This window comes from Lutjanus erythropterus, chromosome 9, assembly GCF_056507025.1.
Source record: "Lutjanus erythropterus isolate fLutEry1 chromosome 9, fLutEry1.hap2, whole genome shotgun sequence".
Taxonomy (NCBI): Eukaryota; Metazoa; Chordata; class Actinopteri; order Lutjaniformes; family Lutjanidae; genus Lutjanus; species Lutjanus erythropterus.
The window spans coordinates 38,158,437-38,174,532 of record NC_139325.1 but is presented as its reverse complement, the minus strand read 5'-3'; the positions used below and the strand labels follow the sequence as shown (position 1 = coordinate 38,174,532).

The 16,096-nt window shown below is 42.0% G+C and overlaps 1 protein-coding gene across 1 annotated transcript in view; it reads right to left on the bottom strand.

Annotated features, from left to right (window-relative positions):
- Positions 1-978: 978 nt before the first annotated feature.
- bmper (BMP binding endothelial regulator) overlaps positions 979-16,096 on the bottom strand; it is a 50,383-nt gene continuing 35,265 nt past the window's right edge. Inside the window, exons 4-16 of the mRNA XM_084727532.1 lie at positions 14,620-14,702; positions 13,856-13,946; positions 12,962-13,044; positions 12,153-12,252; positions 11,947-12,056; positions 11,660-11,794; positions 10,824-10,928; positions 6,932-6,977; positions 6,040-6,209; positions 4,588-4,789; positions 3,751-4,093; positions 3,094-3,224; positions 979-2,189 (exon numbers count right to left, since the gene is read on the bottom strand). Of these exons, the coding sequence (XP_084583658.1) occupies positions 2,008-2,189; positions 3,094-3,224; positions 3,751-4,093; positions 4,588-4,789; positions 6,040-6,209; positions 6,932-6,977; positions 10,824-10,928; positions 11,660-11,794; positions 11,947-12,056; positions 12,153-12,252; positions 12,962-13,044; positions 13,856-13,946; positions 14,620-14,702 (1,781 nt within the window). The 3' untranslated portion in view covers positions 979-2,007. The remainder of the gene's footprint in view (positions 2,190-3,093; positions 3,225-3,750; positions 4,094-4,587; positions 4,790-6,039; positions 6,210-6,931; positions 6,978-10,823; positions 10,929-11,659; positions 11,795-11,946; positions 12,057-12,152; positions 12,253-12,961; positions 13,045-13,855; positions 13,947-14,619; positions 14,703-16,096) is intronic.

The following is a 16,096-nucleotide window of genomic DNA, read 5'->3' as shown; positions in this document are numbered from 1 at the left end:
TAAATACTTTTGCTGACAAGGAGATTTACAGTTGTGCATTAAGAGGTGACAGAGACGCTACAGATTGTAACCACACATCCGTATCGATGTCACATGGGGTTGACGAGAACTGTGATTGGTCAGTCTGGGTTTCTTGTGTTTACTTGTACAAGCCTCTGATGCCAGTAGAGACTGTTGACAGTGAGGAAAGGCTCACAGTAGCACACATCCTTGTCACTCTCTATCACAATGAGTGAAAGAACGGATAAGCTGCGATTATATCTCATTCAGTAAAGAGACAAGGGGAGCCACACTTTTTAAAATTAATTGATTGGCTTTAGGTGGTGCTGCAGCCCTGTCAGCACGCACTTCTCGCATCCATGCCTTTTTTTAAAATTCCTATTGGTCCTCTCCAAAGATGTACTGCAGCTGCAGAGGGAAAAAAAAAGCTTTGGTCCTTATTTGATGCTCCAAAATCGTGTGTCAAGGTACCTTGTGATGCTTTTGATGGGCGTTCAACCATTTAAAACAACAGGTGTACTTCAAAACGTGAGCGTCAGACGCTTTCAGTGTGACTCTGAGCTTGTCGGTGGCAAAAAAAAAAAGGATTACATTGCAGTCCATGTCATGGCTGCCAGCTGAGGCATCTACCTGAACAATTCCCAAACTTTTTGCACCTAAACCCCAAAATATGTCCCTGGTCAGAGGTTGTCTACTGGCTGTGAGCAGTTCAAGTGAAGAGGGTTTTTTCCCTTCTCCAATCAATTTAGAGGACTGAAAGGGCGAATCAGTATTTCACAAGAAAGAAGCTAAAGTTAGAGAAAGGTCAGGAAAACAAACATTTTTTTTCCTGTCTGGGAAATAATCATGTTAAAGCATGAATGCTTTGCTCAAAGGCACCAGAATTCCAGATGTCTCCAGCAACCTTTGAGTCAGACTTTCTTCTCCCACAATGTTAAAGGTTTTGACACCAAGTAAAGTAAAGACAGCAGTCGTGAATGAACTTCGATAAAAGATTATATTGCTGGTCTTAAATAATTATCGTCAAGTGAAACATATGCTTAGATGAACACCTTCAGTTTGATACGAACCACAACAACCTGTACACGGAGTATAACACAATACAGTACTTTTTCCCTGCGATGGTGCAACAACTGAGTCACATTTGGGCATTTCTCTTCAAACAGTAACACAAAAGTACACAACAAATACATAAATAGCTTTTGTTTTCCCTTTAAATCATTTATAACGCAATTATATTCATGATTCTGGCTCTTGCTACAACATGTCATTTGACGATATATAAATTAACAACATCAACAACAAATAATAATAATAATAATTAGAACAATAATAATATAAAAGCTGTCTGTCTTTCATATAAATCTGGCTAGCTTACAGTATGAAATGATGGAATAGAGATCACAAGGGCAGTTTGATATGATGCATCAGAGAGTTTCTCTGCTTTGAATCTCCTTATTCCAAATGCAGATGCTCAGTTTCCCACTTTAGAGTGTTTGTGAGAGAAATGTGGGCGCCATGTTGGCTCAAACAGGAGTCCACTGGCCCAAATTGCTTCCTGAAGGTCCAGCGTGGACAAACGTTCCTCAGATGGCGGAGACAGTGAAATCTCCAAAAATGGGGCCCCTGAGTTTTCTCGTGGGAGTTCACTTCTTCCTCTACAAGCCTGAAATTAGCGCCTCCGGTGGTGGTGACTGGTATCGTGACGGTACTTGACATTACAAGAGGCACAAGAAAGTCAGAAGCTGAATGGTGGCGAGGATCGGCTTCCCATCCACTAAGTGTCCCTTCGGTCCATCACGGTAGCTTGTATCTCGAACGTTTAAGTCACTGCAACGCCTCCTTGCTAAGATATGGACCCTGAGTACCTTGTCGCATCCAATCTGTTCACGTTTGCGTCCTCCCAAAACTCTTCTTGGCTTGCCTGGCCCCCTAATTGTGATACTAAAAATGACCGTCCCCTAACCTAGCCCACTAACCCCCCCCCCCCCACCTGGATCACAAGGGTCACCGTCCAGGACAGGATATAGGCTTGATGCAGCGTCCCTGGAACAGCACCAGGTTGGCGGGGCAGTGGCAGCCGGCCACGCAGGGCTTGTTGCACGGTCCAATCTCGTTCCAGTTGTCGCAGGTTTTGGTGCAGCCCGGTCCGCAGGTGTCGTACACGGCGCCGTGTTTACACTGGGTGGCTGAAGGGAGGGAACAGAAGGTAAAAGTTGAAAATTCAACCAGCTGGTTGTAATAAAGCTAATGTGAATCTGGTTACTGTTGCATTCAACTGACTAATGATTGCAGTTATTTAGGCACGTTTCCACCTAAAGCACTCAGAGCTTTTAATCCCAGGAACTACTTTTCAGGGAACTAAAAGGTTCCTTCAGCCTGTTGTTGTCCACCATTGCCTAAAGTAAAGTAAAGATTAAGTAAATTAGTCCGCTAATATATGAAAAAGCGTCATGTCTTTACACATCATTGTCGAACCAGTGACAGTCAATGCCAGAGGCGTTATATTTTCAGGTTTTTGTCCGTCTGTCCCTTTTTGACATTGTGATATCTCAAAACTGACATGATGGAATTTCTTCAAATTTGGCACAAACATCCACTTGGATGCAAGGATGAACTGATTAGAATTCGGTGGTCAAAGGTCAGAGTCATTGTGTCACTTATAACAAAATCTCAAACACGTAAAAAATGATGAAGTGATAAGATTTTATATCCAAAAGGTCAGAGATCAACTTCACTGGGCCTTAATAATTTTCAGCTCTCTTTCTACGCTGGCCAAAATGAAACACTGTGAATATTCAGCGAATCAGAAGCGTTCAGCGCTACAAGCCCCACTACCAACGTCCTGTACTTTTGGAAAGTTCTATCAGTGAACAGCAATTTTTTTAAAGGCTAAAATAATGTTCCCAGAACTTGAATTGGATCCTGGTCCCTGCAGTGGAAGTTTGGAGTTCCTCCAAAGGTTCCTAGTCACTTTGATGAATAAAGTCTTGATTATCTGTGGTCTGGAGTATTAATTTAAATGACCACTCCCCATCTTTGACTATCCATTTTACATGAAACTGTACTCAGGTCATTAGTGCTGTTACTCACCCATACAGGCGGTGTCGGGCCTCCAGAGGACGGGGACTCCCTCCCTCTCGCAGGCTCGGCTGTAGGCGATGAAGGACTCACAGTAGCAGTTTTTATGGACCGGACACTCACACATGTCTGTCACACATGACCTACAGAGAGCAGGATGATAAATGATACTACAGTTATCAAACTTTGTACCACTGACCTTTTGAGACCATCTGTTTCCGCTGTTTCTCACTTTCACAAGGTGACATTTAACAGGAAGAAAATGGAGCAGCAGAAAGTAAAATTACAAATTATCTTACTTCATTGTCTAACTTTAGCTGTTTTAATGTTCATTTACTTTATGTCCTGGGGCTGAAATGTGTTGATAGTGCTCATTATCACTACTATCTTCACAAATTATAGGATTTGTGGTAAATGAGTAAGTGAATTAATGATCAGGTTGTGGCTGCTGTGTTTATTTGGGTCAATGGATCATACAAAGTGTAGTAAAAGGTATCTGACAGGGTTTATCCTTGTAATAAGTCATTTTTTGTATAAAATTGAGTGACACTTTGAACAATTTACTGGGCATAGGTGGCTTATTAAATCCACTTTTGTTATGAAAGGAAAAAAAGTAAATTTTTGAACATTTATTTGCATCATCATCAGAGTGAATCTCTGTCCTCTAACCTGTAGAAAGGAGCGAAGTCGACCACACGGTGGCACTTCTGAAACTCCCACGACTTTATCTTCTGACACTCCCGGTGGGCGCGGAACTTGACTTTGACGCTCGCGTGGCACAAGAACGGCGGCGGACGGCGAGGCAGGGACGGCTGGGAGCACACCTCGTTCCCCTCGACTCGCCACGACTCGGCAAACTCGTCCACGTCGAACTTGAACTGTCCGTCGCCTCCCATTGTGTCATCGCGCTTGTGACCGTTGTAGTTGCCGCATAGGCCACAGAGGCGTCCGCGCAGGTGGGGAGCAGCCACGACCTCCACGAAACTGTCGCCGTCCCACGTGATCTCCAGGCCTGCAGGACGATGTGGAGAGAGGAACACAAAGCTCCTTGAGACAAAACTTCTCTACCCAACTAACCAAACAGAGGTAAGAACATTTTGTGTGTTTTTAAAGGTCAAAGATCAAGAGATGTAAGTGATTATGGTAGCAGGAGTCTTTTAGAAATATTGCTTTTAAATGCATAAAGACTGAGCATGAAACTTCATTCTAGACTTTCTGTTTTCTGGTTTTGCTCTTTAACATTTTACTTTGCAAAATTGGTACGTGGACCCTGAGTTTAGATTATTTTGTCAAATGTAAAAAGGCCCATTTTTCTTTAGCCTAGCATGTGCAATCAGTGTAAGTATGCACTTTCAGTGTTTGATTTAGATAAATCAGTACATGGATAAACTTAAAAAATAATATCACAATAATCACACTGACAGTTTGAATCTTTTAAAAGTCTGTGAGGCTTCGCTCGATATGAATTACATTCAGTTCCTCCCAAACAGAGCGTCTCGTGCTGACCTGCGATGGTGGTGAGTTTGAGCAGGTATCCGTCCAGGTCGATGTGCACCCCGGGGCCGTGGTAGGGCAGAGCGATGCGGGTGCCGTTCCTCCGGACCGTCAGGTGCTGGTGGAGACTGAGGATCAAACTTCCCAGCCTAATTTCTACAGACTGAGTCCAGGAGAAGGAGCGAGTCCGCCGGGCGTCATTCTTCACCAACACCTAGGAAGGAAATGGGAAAATACAGGCCATGCTCCTTTAAACTTGTAAGATTTGTTGATTTGAAGTGAAGAGAATTTGGACTAGTTTAGGTTTATAAAATGTTTTTAAAAAAAAATAGACTGCAAAGTAAATAACAGTTTTAATGTGAGAATTAATGTCTCATATCATGTCATACAGATTTATTCATTTTGGGAAATGCACTTGTCTTCAACAAGAATTTTGATATCTGTCATCTCTGTGCTTTCAGTACAGAGGTAGCTCTGCGATACTTTTAGCTTAGCACAAACACTAACAGCTTATCTAGCTCCGTCAAAAGTGCTTTTAAATAACTGCTAAAGTATTTTATTCACGTTTCTCTTGCATATTTAACACAAGTAGAATTAGGAAACAAGGCATTATGGTTTAACAAGCAGTTTGTGCACAAATCGGAGCTATTACAGATAAACCAGCAAGAACGGGGTACAGAGAGATCGGGGTACAATGCGCTTAGCCTGTCCTCATTATTAAGTTGTTGCTGTTTTGCAGTTTCCTGAATTGGAACAAAACCCAACTTAAACTTGAATATTTTCATGGCTAGCTTGTGATTTAGCCAGTGAAAACATGCAGAAATCAGGACTTGGAGTCACTGGAAGGTATATTTTTCCCACATTCAGCAGAAGTTAGCAGTTTCTTTCTGTTTCTGGTGTTTGTGCTAAGCTAAGATACATATTATGTAAAATACACTCTTTCAATAAAAATATGCAAGTTGCTCGAAAGACCCTCAAAATATGAGAAACTGACATCTCTCTTTTTGCTTGCTCCCCCTTTCAGAAAATGCATGTTTCAAAACACCAGCCAGATTTGCCTCCCCTTATGATGTCAGAAAAAAGGCTTGGCACAACCTCTAGATAGGTGACCATCCCGCCCACAAGTGAATCACAGTGGGCAGTGCCTGCTCCCCTAAGCAGGGAGCTGACCAATCAGAGCAGATTGTGCTTTTCAGAGAGAGGGTGAATAAAGGAGCTGCAAAAATTACCAGCAGAAGAAAAACAATGTGTTTTATGAACATTAAAGCCTGCAAAACTAATCTATTAGATCTATCATGACCATAAAAATTGAGCATAATATGTCTTTAACGCATCCAAGAACAGTCTCTCTAAGAAATGCACAGTGATTAAATTCATATCTTTCTTTCTCATCTGATTCTGCAACAAACAAAACTGTTTCCCCAAATGCTAGTGGCTGTAAAATGTCCTGAACTTCTGTCCTACCACGAAGCTGGAGTCTGGGTTGTTGATGTTGATGTTATGTCCTGGTCCTCCAGAGGGGGTGCCGCCACAATCGCGAGTCAGGACGTACTGACAGGTGCCCTGGAAGTTAAAGGTCCTGCCGTCGAAGGTGTTGTAGTGAGGGTCGCCAAAGACTGTACATACACCAGGCTCTGCAGAGGGACAGAGGCAAAGACAGAGGAATAAAGATGGGTAAATGCAGAAAACGGTGAGAAAGAACAGCTAAAAGACTAAAAAAATACGCTATGGAAAAATAGCTGCCGCTTGAACGTGGATGGCTCAGAAATGTTTCTGTCATCTGAGGATACAACCCAAAATTTAAGGTTTTAAAAAGGAGTTGATTCCTTATATCCGACAGTAAAAGGTTAATTGATGATAACTGCTGAAATATGAGGCACTAATCCGACTCGCTCAGAAGTGGATCTGCGGTTTGGTCAAACGTCTGCATTGCCAACTGAACTAAAGTCCACATTACAAAAAAGTGAGGTTTATGGAGTCTTTGTAGTCCTGAAATGGTACATTTACAGCCATGTTTTTTTCAGGTCGCAGCCAAAAACCAAAGTAAAATGACCCGAGGGCAAACCACAGTCTGGACTGAAGTTCATGGGAAATGTTCAGCTGAAGCTCCAGAAGCTGGACTGAGATTTGTTTTCATTCCGTTTGAGAAGTAAGACTCATAGATTTTACTTTACTTAGACTGTCTCACCAAATATCACTCAAACAAATAATCGATACCTGATTTCACATCAAAATACAAATTTTTAAGAGCCCTGCTTAAATATATTTGATATTTAAGACCTGAACATTGATTATTTAAGAATGCATGAATTCTCTGTAAAAGAGGAAGCCGGACGGCTGAGAAGAACTTACTCACTTTCAGTGCAAACCGGACAGCAGCCGGTCCTGTTCAGGATCTTATTCTGAAAGAGACCAGGCAGACACAGTGTAAGATCCCTCTCAGAGACACACTAAGGAAGGATGGTGGAACATCTGAAGATGATCAGTGAGGACAGAAAAACCAGAGAATCTTTGACAGAATGCAGGATGATAGTGAGCAGATCGAAAACAGCGAAAGAAATAGGAGACAACTACATGTGAAACAACTGTGATACAACTGAGGCGCATCATTAGCCGTACTTCCTTCAAAATGTATCGCAAATTTTAACAGAATTTGAAGTTATTCTGATAAAGAAAATGTGAATTAATACTTGTTTCCATCCACTACTGTTATGCAATTATTAGGAGCTGGTTCATCGAGATAAGCAGTAGGTGGTGCAAATTCTCTAGTTGGAAAATCATTAAACCACAGCAGAAAAATAAAGTGCAACAAGATGACATAATTCAAAGAGCGTCTGTCAAACCTCAAACAGTGAAAGGCAATGGAAAAACATAATGTAAATCAGGCATTTCTGTATGTTTCATTGATTCTTTTCAAAGTTTTTCAAATTTTGTTGTTTCCATTAATTTTTTAAGATGCTCCTAAAAATAAGTTGGTGGAAATCAAGTTGTTGCTAGTCAGGTAGTCTGTTAGACAATCTGACACTTATCAGTGCTACTTTTCAATTTGATGCCAAAAAAATAAAGACAACATGCAAAGATGGATCAGGAACTGGTACCAATTTAGCACCACCTCTCAATACTCATCTTTAGCTGTATGGATTAACACTTATAATTTTTCCATCCTTCAGGTTTGATTTTCTGAGGAGAACAGCGTGTGACATGAAATGAAACACACTTTCCCAGGTTTTTACTGCAGCAAATAAATACAACAATTCAAAATGACAAGTTAAGAGCTAAAAAAAAAAATCTGGCTGACGTCCGCCAAAGATCAACCAGATTTTTGGAGACAAAAAGTTACATTTTCCCACATTTTGCTGGCAGATGTTACAAAGGTAACAATTGTGCTTTCATGCTGTCATTCAGACAGATGGAACAGAAATTAAATGAAAGATAGAAATGGAGAAAAGTTCACAGTCAAACCAGGACAACCACAAAGACACAGATACGCCAACTTCAACCACTGAACTCCGTCTGTGTAACAGGAAACTCTGCGTGTGTGTGTGTGTGTGTGTGTGTACAGTATGTTTCAACTTCCATCAGAGGTGCAGATCAGAGGACTCTTTCACACGCTTAGTTTTTGTTGCCTTAGGGAAGCCCTTCATTCGGGCAAACACACACGCTCGTTTTTTCCTCTCTCTCTCTCTCTCTCACACACACACACACCACTCATCTGTCATCACATACAGACGTTCTCCGCACACTCAATACACACTCCAGAGTCCTAACCTCTGCACAAAGGGCAATCTCTCTCTTTGAAGAGGGCTGCCTTTTGACAAACTGAGGACACACACAAGCGCACACACTCTCTTTCTCTCTCTCCAACACACACAGTGACAGAGATTGGTTTTCAGGGGCCTAAATATAGGGAACCTCTTCTTTGCTGTCACTCAAACGTCATACAGACAAAAGGCTGTTAGGAGACACACTGTCTCCAATGCGAGGCGCGTACTCTGCCGACCTGCCGCTGACCGCAGGATGACGGCATGGGAGAGAGAGAGTGTGTGTGTGTGTGTGTGTGTGTGTGTGTGTGTGTATAGAGGGCTGAGGTGGGTTTGTGGTGGCTTCTGTGAGAGAGTTACCCTCATGATAACTTAGGACAGGTGTGAGAGTTTGTACGTTACCTCGATACATTGATGTAGTGGAAATATTAAATGTTTGCTTGTTATGAAATGGTGCAACATTTTCCAAGAGCAGTCAAGTACACAGTGCATCTGTTCCTTCCCCCGGCCTGTAGTGCAGTTTATCCATCTAGTCGCTGAGTTTTGGAGATATCAGCCGTAGAGATGTCTGCCTTCTCTCCAATATAATGGAACTAGATGGCATTCGGCTTGTGGTGCTCGAAGTGCCAAAAAAATACATCTGAGGAACTCAACAGCAATGCCTCTTTCCAGAAACCATATCACCGTGCACCTACTCATGGGAGAGAGACTCGTGTGGAGGATGTAAACATTATGGCATCCTCCTCCAAACGTTCTCTTTAAATTTTGTTTCAGAAACAAAATGCTGCTGTCACATAGTTGTAAAGATGAAGGTAAAAAGTAAGATAAACTTGAGTGCATTCCAAATTGCCATTAAAAAAAGCTCACTATCTAAGAGCCCTTAATTATCAAAATATCCTAAATGTTTATTTCATGGTGCTGCTCCCCAAATGTGACAATGAAAAACAACCAACCTTTTAAAAATGATTCTCTAAACACAAAATCAACAGAATGTAGTGAGTGAAACTTTGTCTTTTCACTGTAGACAAAGTGCAGACCACCTACATCACCCTGCAGTCTCCTGTTCTGACCACAAACAACAGGTGAGGGCTTGTTGTAACCACTGGAAGCGTGTGAACTTGGACTAACGCTGACACCGGCTTTGACTGCGTGACCGCCAGCGGACGGCGGTATGCGAGGAATCCACTCCATCACCCATCGGCCGACAGACGACCCCCGGGCGACCTCTGCGACAGGTGAGCGCAGCACAAACCTTCCTCCAGCCAAGCGGTTCCCAGAGCGTTTGACAGCTAACACTATGCCTCAGCTGCGCGTAACATCACTAATGCGCTAACTGGGCATCTTACTATTGCAAAGGAGAAACTTCACTGTTACAGAAAAGTCCTGGAAAGTGACAGGTTCAATACTGACCACATGCCTTTTAGCAAAACACTGATCTCCTGCAGGAAAACTTGTTATACATGTGATAACACACCCTAATTTATTATGTAAATCTGTTATATTTCATAGGAACAAGCATCAAACTGTCCTGAACTGCACAAGGAGAGGAAAACTGTGCACTAGTTCTGAAGAAAAAATACATTTTTTTTTTATTCTTAATAGATGTAATAAAACTTTCTGTCAGCAATCATGCAGACATGTTCATAAAACTAATTATAAAACTTTTTTATAATACATTTGGATGACTAGTGACAGATCAGAGTTAAACATACTTTATATAAAGTTTTTATCATGTGCATTTGTAGCTAACTGACTGAATTCCCTTGCCTGGCATTGCCAGACTAAAGGACTGTCCACACCAAGAACTACAACTATAACAACAACAATAACTAACAAATATATTGTTTAGTTGTGGTATGGACAGGGCTACTTATTAAGCTAAAATTACACTTTCTGCATCCAGAAGCATGCAAGGGTCCGTATGACGCAAATTTTGTCATCAGAGGGTGTATGCATAGGCTCTGTACAGACATCCGCATCCCTCCGATTTGTTGTTACCGCTTGGACTTGTCCATGAGACCACTACTCTACCACAAGGCACAGAATACTGTCTTTGCAAATGTGGAATGTGTTCTTTAAGCCTACTCCAGAAAGTAGCATAAAGACGCAATTGAATGGACCGGCAACCAGTCAGAGCAACAAAATGTGTGATGTAGTGCTGAATGACACATGAAAAGCTGGGGCAGTGCTTAGTTCATAAAAAAGTTAGCCAGAGTTCAGTGTTTTGGTTCAGGATAATACTGTTTTTTTAGGTGAGGTGGTTGAATTTGAGTCAAATAGTTGTGGCAGCTCCACCAGTAAATCAGAGGAGTGTCATGTTTTGAGGCGTCACACATGTGAAGTGAAAATGATGCAGTTAGTCATGGGCTGTAAAGTGTGAGTGTCAGACACATCAGACAGAGACAGGAGAACAGATAAAGTGGAGTGACAGAGACAGAGCCGGTGGCTGTGAACAGCCTGCAGGTGGAACAACAACCCGTCACTCACCGAGGGGCAGCTGGTGATTGGTACACACTGTTTGGGCCGACACTCGATGTTTCCTTTCACACAGGCACAGAGAGTGCAGTTAACTGACGACCACATGTCTCCTTCCTGCAGGACAGAAGAGACACACAGGATCAGAGTCCATCTAGACAGAATGTAGATACACCCAACCATCATCCATCCATATGTCCTGTCTATCTGTCCATCCATCCATCCATCCATCCATCCATCCATTTATACATATCTCTATCTAACTGTCCATTCAGCCATTATCAAACCATCGTCATCCAACCAACATCCAACCAATTTCCATCCATCCATCATCTTTTCATCCATCTATACATGTCTCTCTCTATCTATCTGTCCATTCAGACATCCATTATCAAACCATCATCCAACCAACATCCATCCATCCATCCGTCCATCCATCCATCTGTCCATCTATCCATTCACCCATCCGTCCATCGCTCCACCTGTCCTTCCATCCATCTATGCATCCATCTGTCCATCATCCAACCATTATCATCCATCCATCCATCCATCCATCCATCCATCCATCCATCCATCCATCCATCTCTCATCCAACCATCCAACCAATATCCATCCATCCAACATCTGTCCATCCATCTGTTCATCCATTCGTCTGTCCATCCATCTGTCCATCATCATCCAGCCAACATCCATCCATCCATCTTCTATCAATCCATCATCCAACCATACACCTTGCATCCATCAACCAATCATCCAATCATCTGTCCATCATTCATTTATTCATATGTTCATCTATCCTCCATCCATGCTATTCATCCATCACCCCAACATCCACTCTGCTCTCTCACCCTGTAGATCTTGTTCCGGACTCTGCAGTATTTCACCTCCTCCACCTTCACATAGGACAGACACTCGTCACAGCACTGGTCGCCCTGGCAACTCCCTGGTCGAGAGCACTTCTTCTTGCACACCACCGTGGAATCCTGGGAAAAAGAAGAAGAAGAAGGGGCCCGGCAGGGAAGAGGGAGTGATGGTCAAACAGGCAAAAAATTAAAACAATCAGATGAAGTGATTTCAGCAGCAAAGTTTTTGTCTATAATAGGGATGTGGAGGTGTTTGACATCCAGGCTGGTACCTTGCAGGTGCAGGTGGTGCAGTTGTTGTGAACGAAGCAAGTGCCGTTCTCGTAAACTTCACTGTGGAACAGACAGCTTCCCAAAGACAGATCAAACACCTTCCTTTGACCTGAAGAAGGACGAAAGAGTCAGAGTATCAATAAAATCTTATCACTTCCCATCCCTACATAGGTAATGGTTATGAAAGGTAATTACTGGTCTTTACCGAGACATCTGGGACAGCACTGTCCAGGCGGGGTGTGGCTGAGGTGGGCGGGGCAAGAAAGGACAGGACACACCTCCCTCATGCAGAGAGTCCGCCCTCCCTGAAACAACAGCGAGATACCATTTAATCAACATGCAGTGGTCCTTCATGCACTGACTTTTCCCCTGCAGGAAATTCTTCTTGCATCCAGGAGATAAAATAAACATTTGTCATTTAGGTACATGCACATTATAACCTGGTTGATAAGTTGTGGTTTGATTTGGTTTACGAGTAATATTTTTTCACTGATGATCCAGTTTCAGCTTCAGAATCAAACCATAAGTATAAGAACAAAAAATAAAATATAGTGTAGTTGTATTCCTTTTTCAACAAATTATATAAATGTTTTTTGTTTGAATGCTCAGACAGAGTAAGAAATAAAATGTTATGTACATATATACACAATGTTTCTGTATCATCAGCAAGGCAAACTATTCCACCTCTGTATGTGTGTGTATGTGTTAACAGACCTGCAGGTCGCCTCAACAAGGTGCAAGCACATTAATGCTGTAATGTGTTTATGGACGTACCTGAAGGGTATGTTTGTCTAATGGGGGAGGAGGAGGAGGAGGGTGGAGGAAGAGGAGGAAAAGAGGAGGAAAACACTCAGGTGGAGGAAGTTGTTCCAACTAAATGTTTGTGACTCCCACGAGACTCCAAAACGAACTTATTTAGAGGACAGAGGCCCTGTGCACAAACACTCAGTCAGGGTGTAAACACAGCAGTGTGTGTGTGTGTGTGTGTGTGTGTGTGTGTGTGTGTGTACTCACAGTGCAGGTACACTTGATGCAGGGTTTTCCCTCTGGACTGAACTCTTCCTTCTCTTTGTACAGGCGACCCTCAAAAATACAACCTGCAGGAAGAGAAGTTACACATGTTTTAAACACGTCATCAGTCACTTTTTGTTTGGTTTAGTTCACCTTCACCTTCACTCACACACCTGTCTGTCTTCTCACCAAACCCGAGGCTCGATACCAGAGCAGTTTTAAAAGGAATTCAGTGGGTTTTTGTTCCAAAAATGTCCTGTGTCAGTAAATTGGCTGGGGCACAAAAGCTGGTTAATAAAATTTCTCTCTAAAGCAGAGAGTCAATTTTTTCTCAGCCAATGACCTCTCATGAGTTGTATGTTGGAACAATTCAACATAGCCTCTTTTTTTTCACTTCTTCTTGGTTATATGAATGAACAACTATCTATCTACTATTGTATATTTATAAATTAAAATATTAGTCATAGACCTATGAGGCCTGTAAATAAAAATAAAATGTAAATAAATAAATAAATAACTTTTAAAATATCATGATAATTTAAGTGGATGAATCTGAAAACCTTTCAGACCCCCTGTCAGAGTGCCATAGATCCCTGAGACCCCTATTTGAGTTATAAAGTCCATTTTATTCTGTATTTAAAATTCATTTGTATCTCTGTCGACCATTATGTGTCTAAAGGTTTATTAAAAACACTAATATGTGGAAAGTAATGACTCAAGACTCAAAACTGGCACATTTTGGGATAAAATATAGGAGTTAAAGAAAAAACAACAGTAAAATGATTTTTAACCTGCAGAGTTTCAAAAACAATTGAAAGATTCAGAAAAAAAGTATATTTTAAAATATTAAACAGGTATATTTGACAACATGGAGACTCAGAGAAAGTTAGTACTCACTGGGGCAGGTGGGGCAGCACTTCTTGGGGTGGATTTTGGGGTTCTTGCAGTGGATGACACACTGTACCTCCGCCTCCGTGATGACACCTTCCTGTCACAACCAGCAGGCAGATAACTTCAGACTTTTCTTTTGACCGTTTCAGTCAACTTTTATTCTTCTCATCCGTTCTCCTCTATACTTTCTGTACTTTCATTTTTGCTGCTGCCACTTTTGTCTTACCGCCTTTCATTTCCAACCTTATTTGATGCTATTTTTCCATTTTCCATCTCATTCATTTCCACATTTCCTACTTCCTCACTTGCACGTTTTCTACTGTTGCTATTGCTCCCTGCTGTATTTTAATGTTTATGTTACCTTTATGTTGCCACAGTCCATCCATCTTTTCACTTTTTCTTAACTCTTGCCTCATACCCATGTTTCTCTCCTTCTTATCTATTTCTTACTTCTTTCTCCTTTCCCCCTTATTCTGCCTTACTTCACTTATTTCTTTCCTCTCCTCCTGTTCCATATCCCTTCTTTTTCTTCCTTACATCTCTTACTTCCCTACCTTTTTCCTTCCTTCCTTCCTTCCTTCCTTCCTTCCCTCCCCCCATCCTTTGATCTCCTGTCCCACTCCTCCCTCCTCCTCTAACAACAACATGTTTGTGTTGTTTCAGATCTGAGGTCAGAGGTTTCCACATGACGTCTGAGCTGAAACAACACTGTCAGTTCGCTTCAGCTCTCATCTTCTGACACACACGTGCACACACACACACGCACACACCTGGCAGCGTCTGGTTATGCAGGGTTTGGTGGAGCTGGTCCAGGACACTGAGCTGTTATACGATCGTCCATCCAACATGCAGCCTGACAGAGAGAGACAGATACAGTCACGGCAAGACTCGGTTAATTTTCATACAGTGTGAAACAGAAGTCGACACCTGCTTCTTTCTCATACTGAGAATTTCTCTCTCTCTAAAATTCAGATCTTAGGCTTTTTAAGGATCTGCGGAAACCCTGTGTCTGCTGTTCAATGCCAGGCCGGTGGTATACAGTGAATACAGCTGTTTGTTGCATCTGGACATGTTAATGAGAGCTGTGAGGGAAAAAGAAAACAGTAAATGTTCCATGAAACCAAAACTATGAGCTGAAAGATGATAAAACTTTCTGCACAGCTGATGGGAACTGCAGGATCAGGTAATAATTGACTGTGGATTCTGGTGACCCCTGGATAATAAAACGATTTAACGGTTATTTGAGCGGTTGTTGATTTAGAAATATTGTTTAGAGCAGCTTTAAACTGTCCGTAGTGTGCCACAGAAAAGCACACTAAAGAACCACCAGGTCCTCTGCAGCAGCACACTGGGAATCAGAGCCGTTCTTTCAAGTCTTTCTGGGGCGAGTCCGAGTCAAAACAACATTGTTCTTTCAAAGCTGTGCGTGTTTTTAGCCGAGACAAAGTGCTTTCAAAGCTAAGGCTGAATAATTAAACATTCAAGGTGCGCAGCTTTGCAGGGATCGTTCCAGGATTTCACCGGGTCAAACCTGGAGATGTGAAGGATTTTTGCACTCGGCTGCTCAGTAACTCCACACCCGCCGACCCGTCCACTCAGCACTAAATGAATAGCCTATTCATTTCATCCCATTTTACAGTAAGTGGTCTCAGATCAATGTTTAACTTTCCATACAATGAAACCCGATCACTGCCATTGATCTGCTTTCCTCGGTGTAAAACAAACCCTGTGATACTGTATCAGCTGCAGAGGAGGATGCACGGTATCTTAGAGAAGAAAAAGATCAGATTAGATGGCGAGAGATCCCTCAGAGACTCATATCCTGTCACACACTCAGTCCTCACTAACGCAGATTGATATGACACAGTGCATCTTCTTTTCTCTGGTTCTCCCCCAGAGAAGGGAATTTTTAAAAGAAAAACTACTGCAACAATATTTGAATTAATCAAAATTTCTGAATGTTCTATGATACTTTAATGAAATAGTTCACATTTTTTTTAAGTGGGGTTATATGAGGTTTTTAGATAGCCTGGAGATGCTGGTCGGCCTCGAGTTAGGAGAAGCAGAGAGGAGCACCAGCACAGGAGCCAAGCAGCAAAAGGTATTAAAGGTCCACCTACAAAAATCAATATCAGTTTCATTGTATACTATATTTTAACTGCTTCACTTTGCCATCAGACAGCTTTTTCCATTAGGAGACTGTTGTTATATAAGCCAAATATTGCTCTCTCCAGACCAACCGGAATT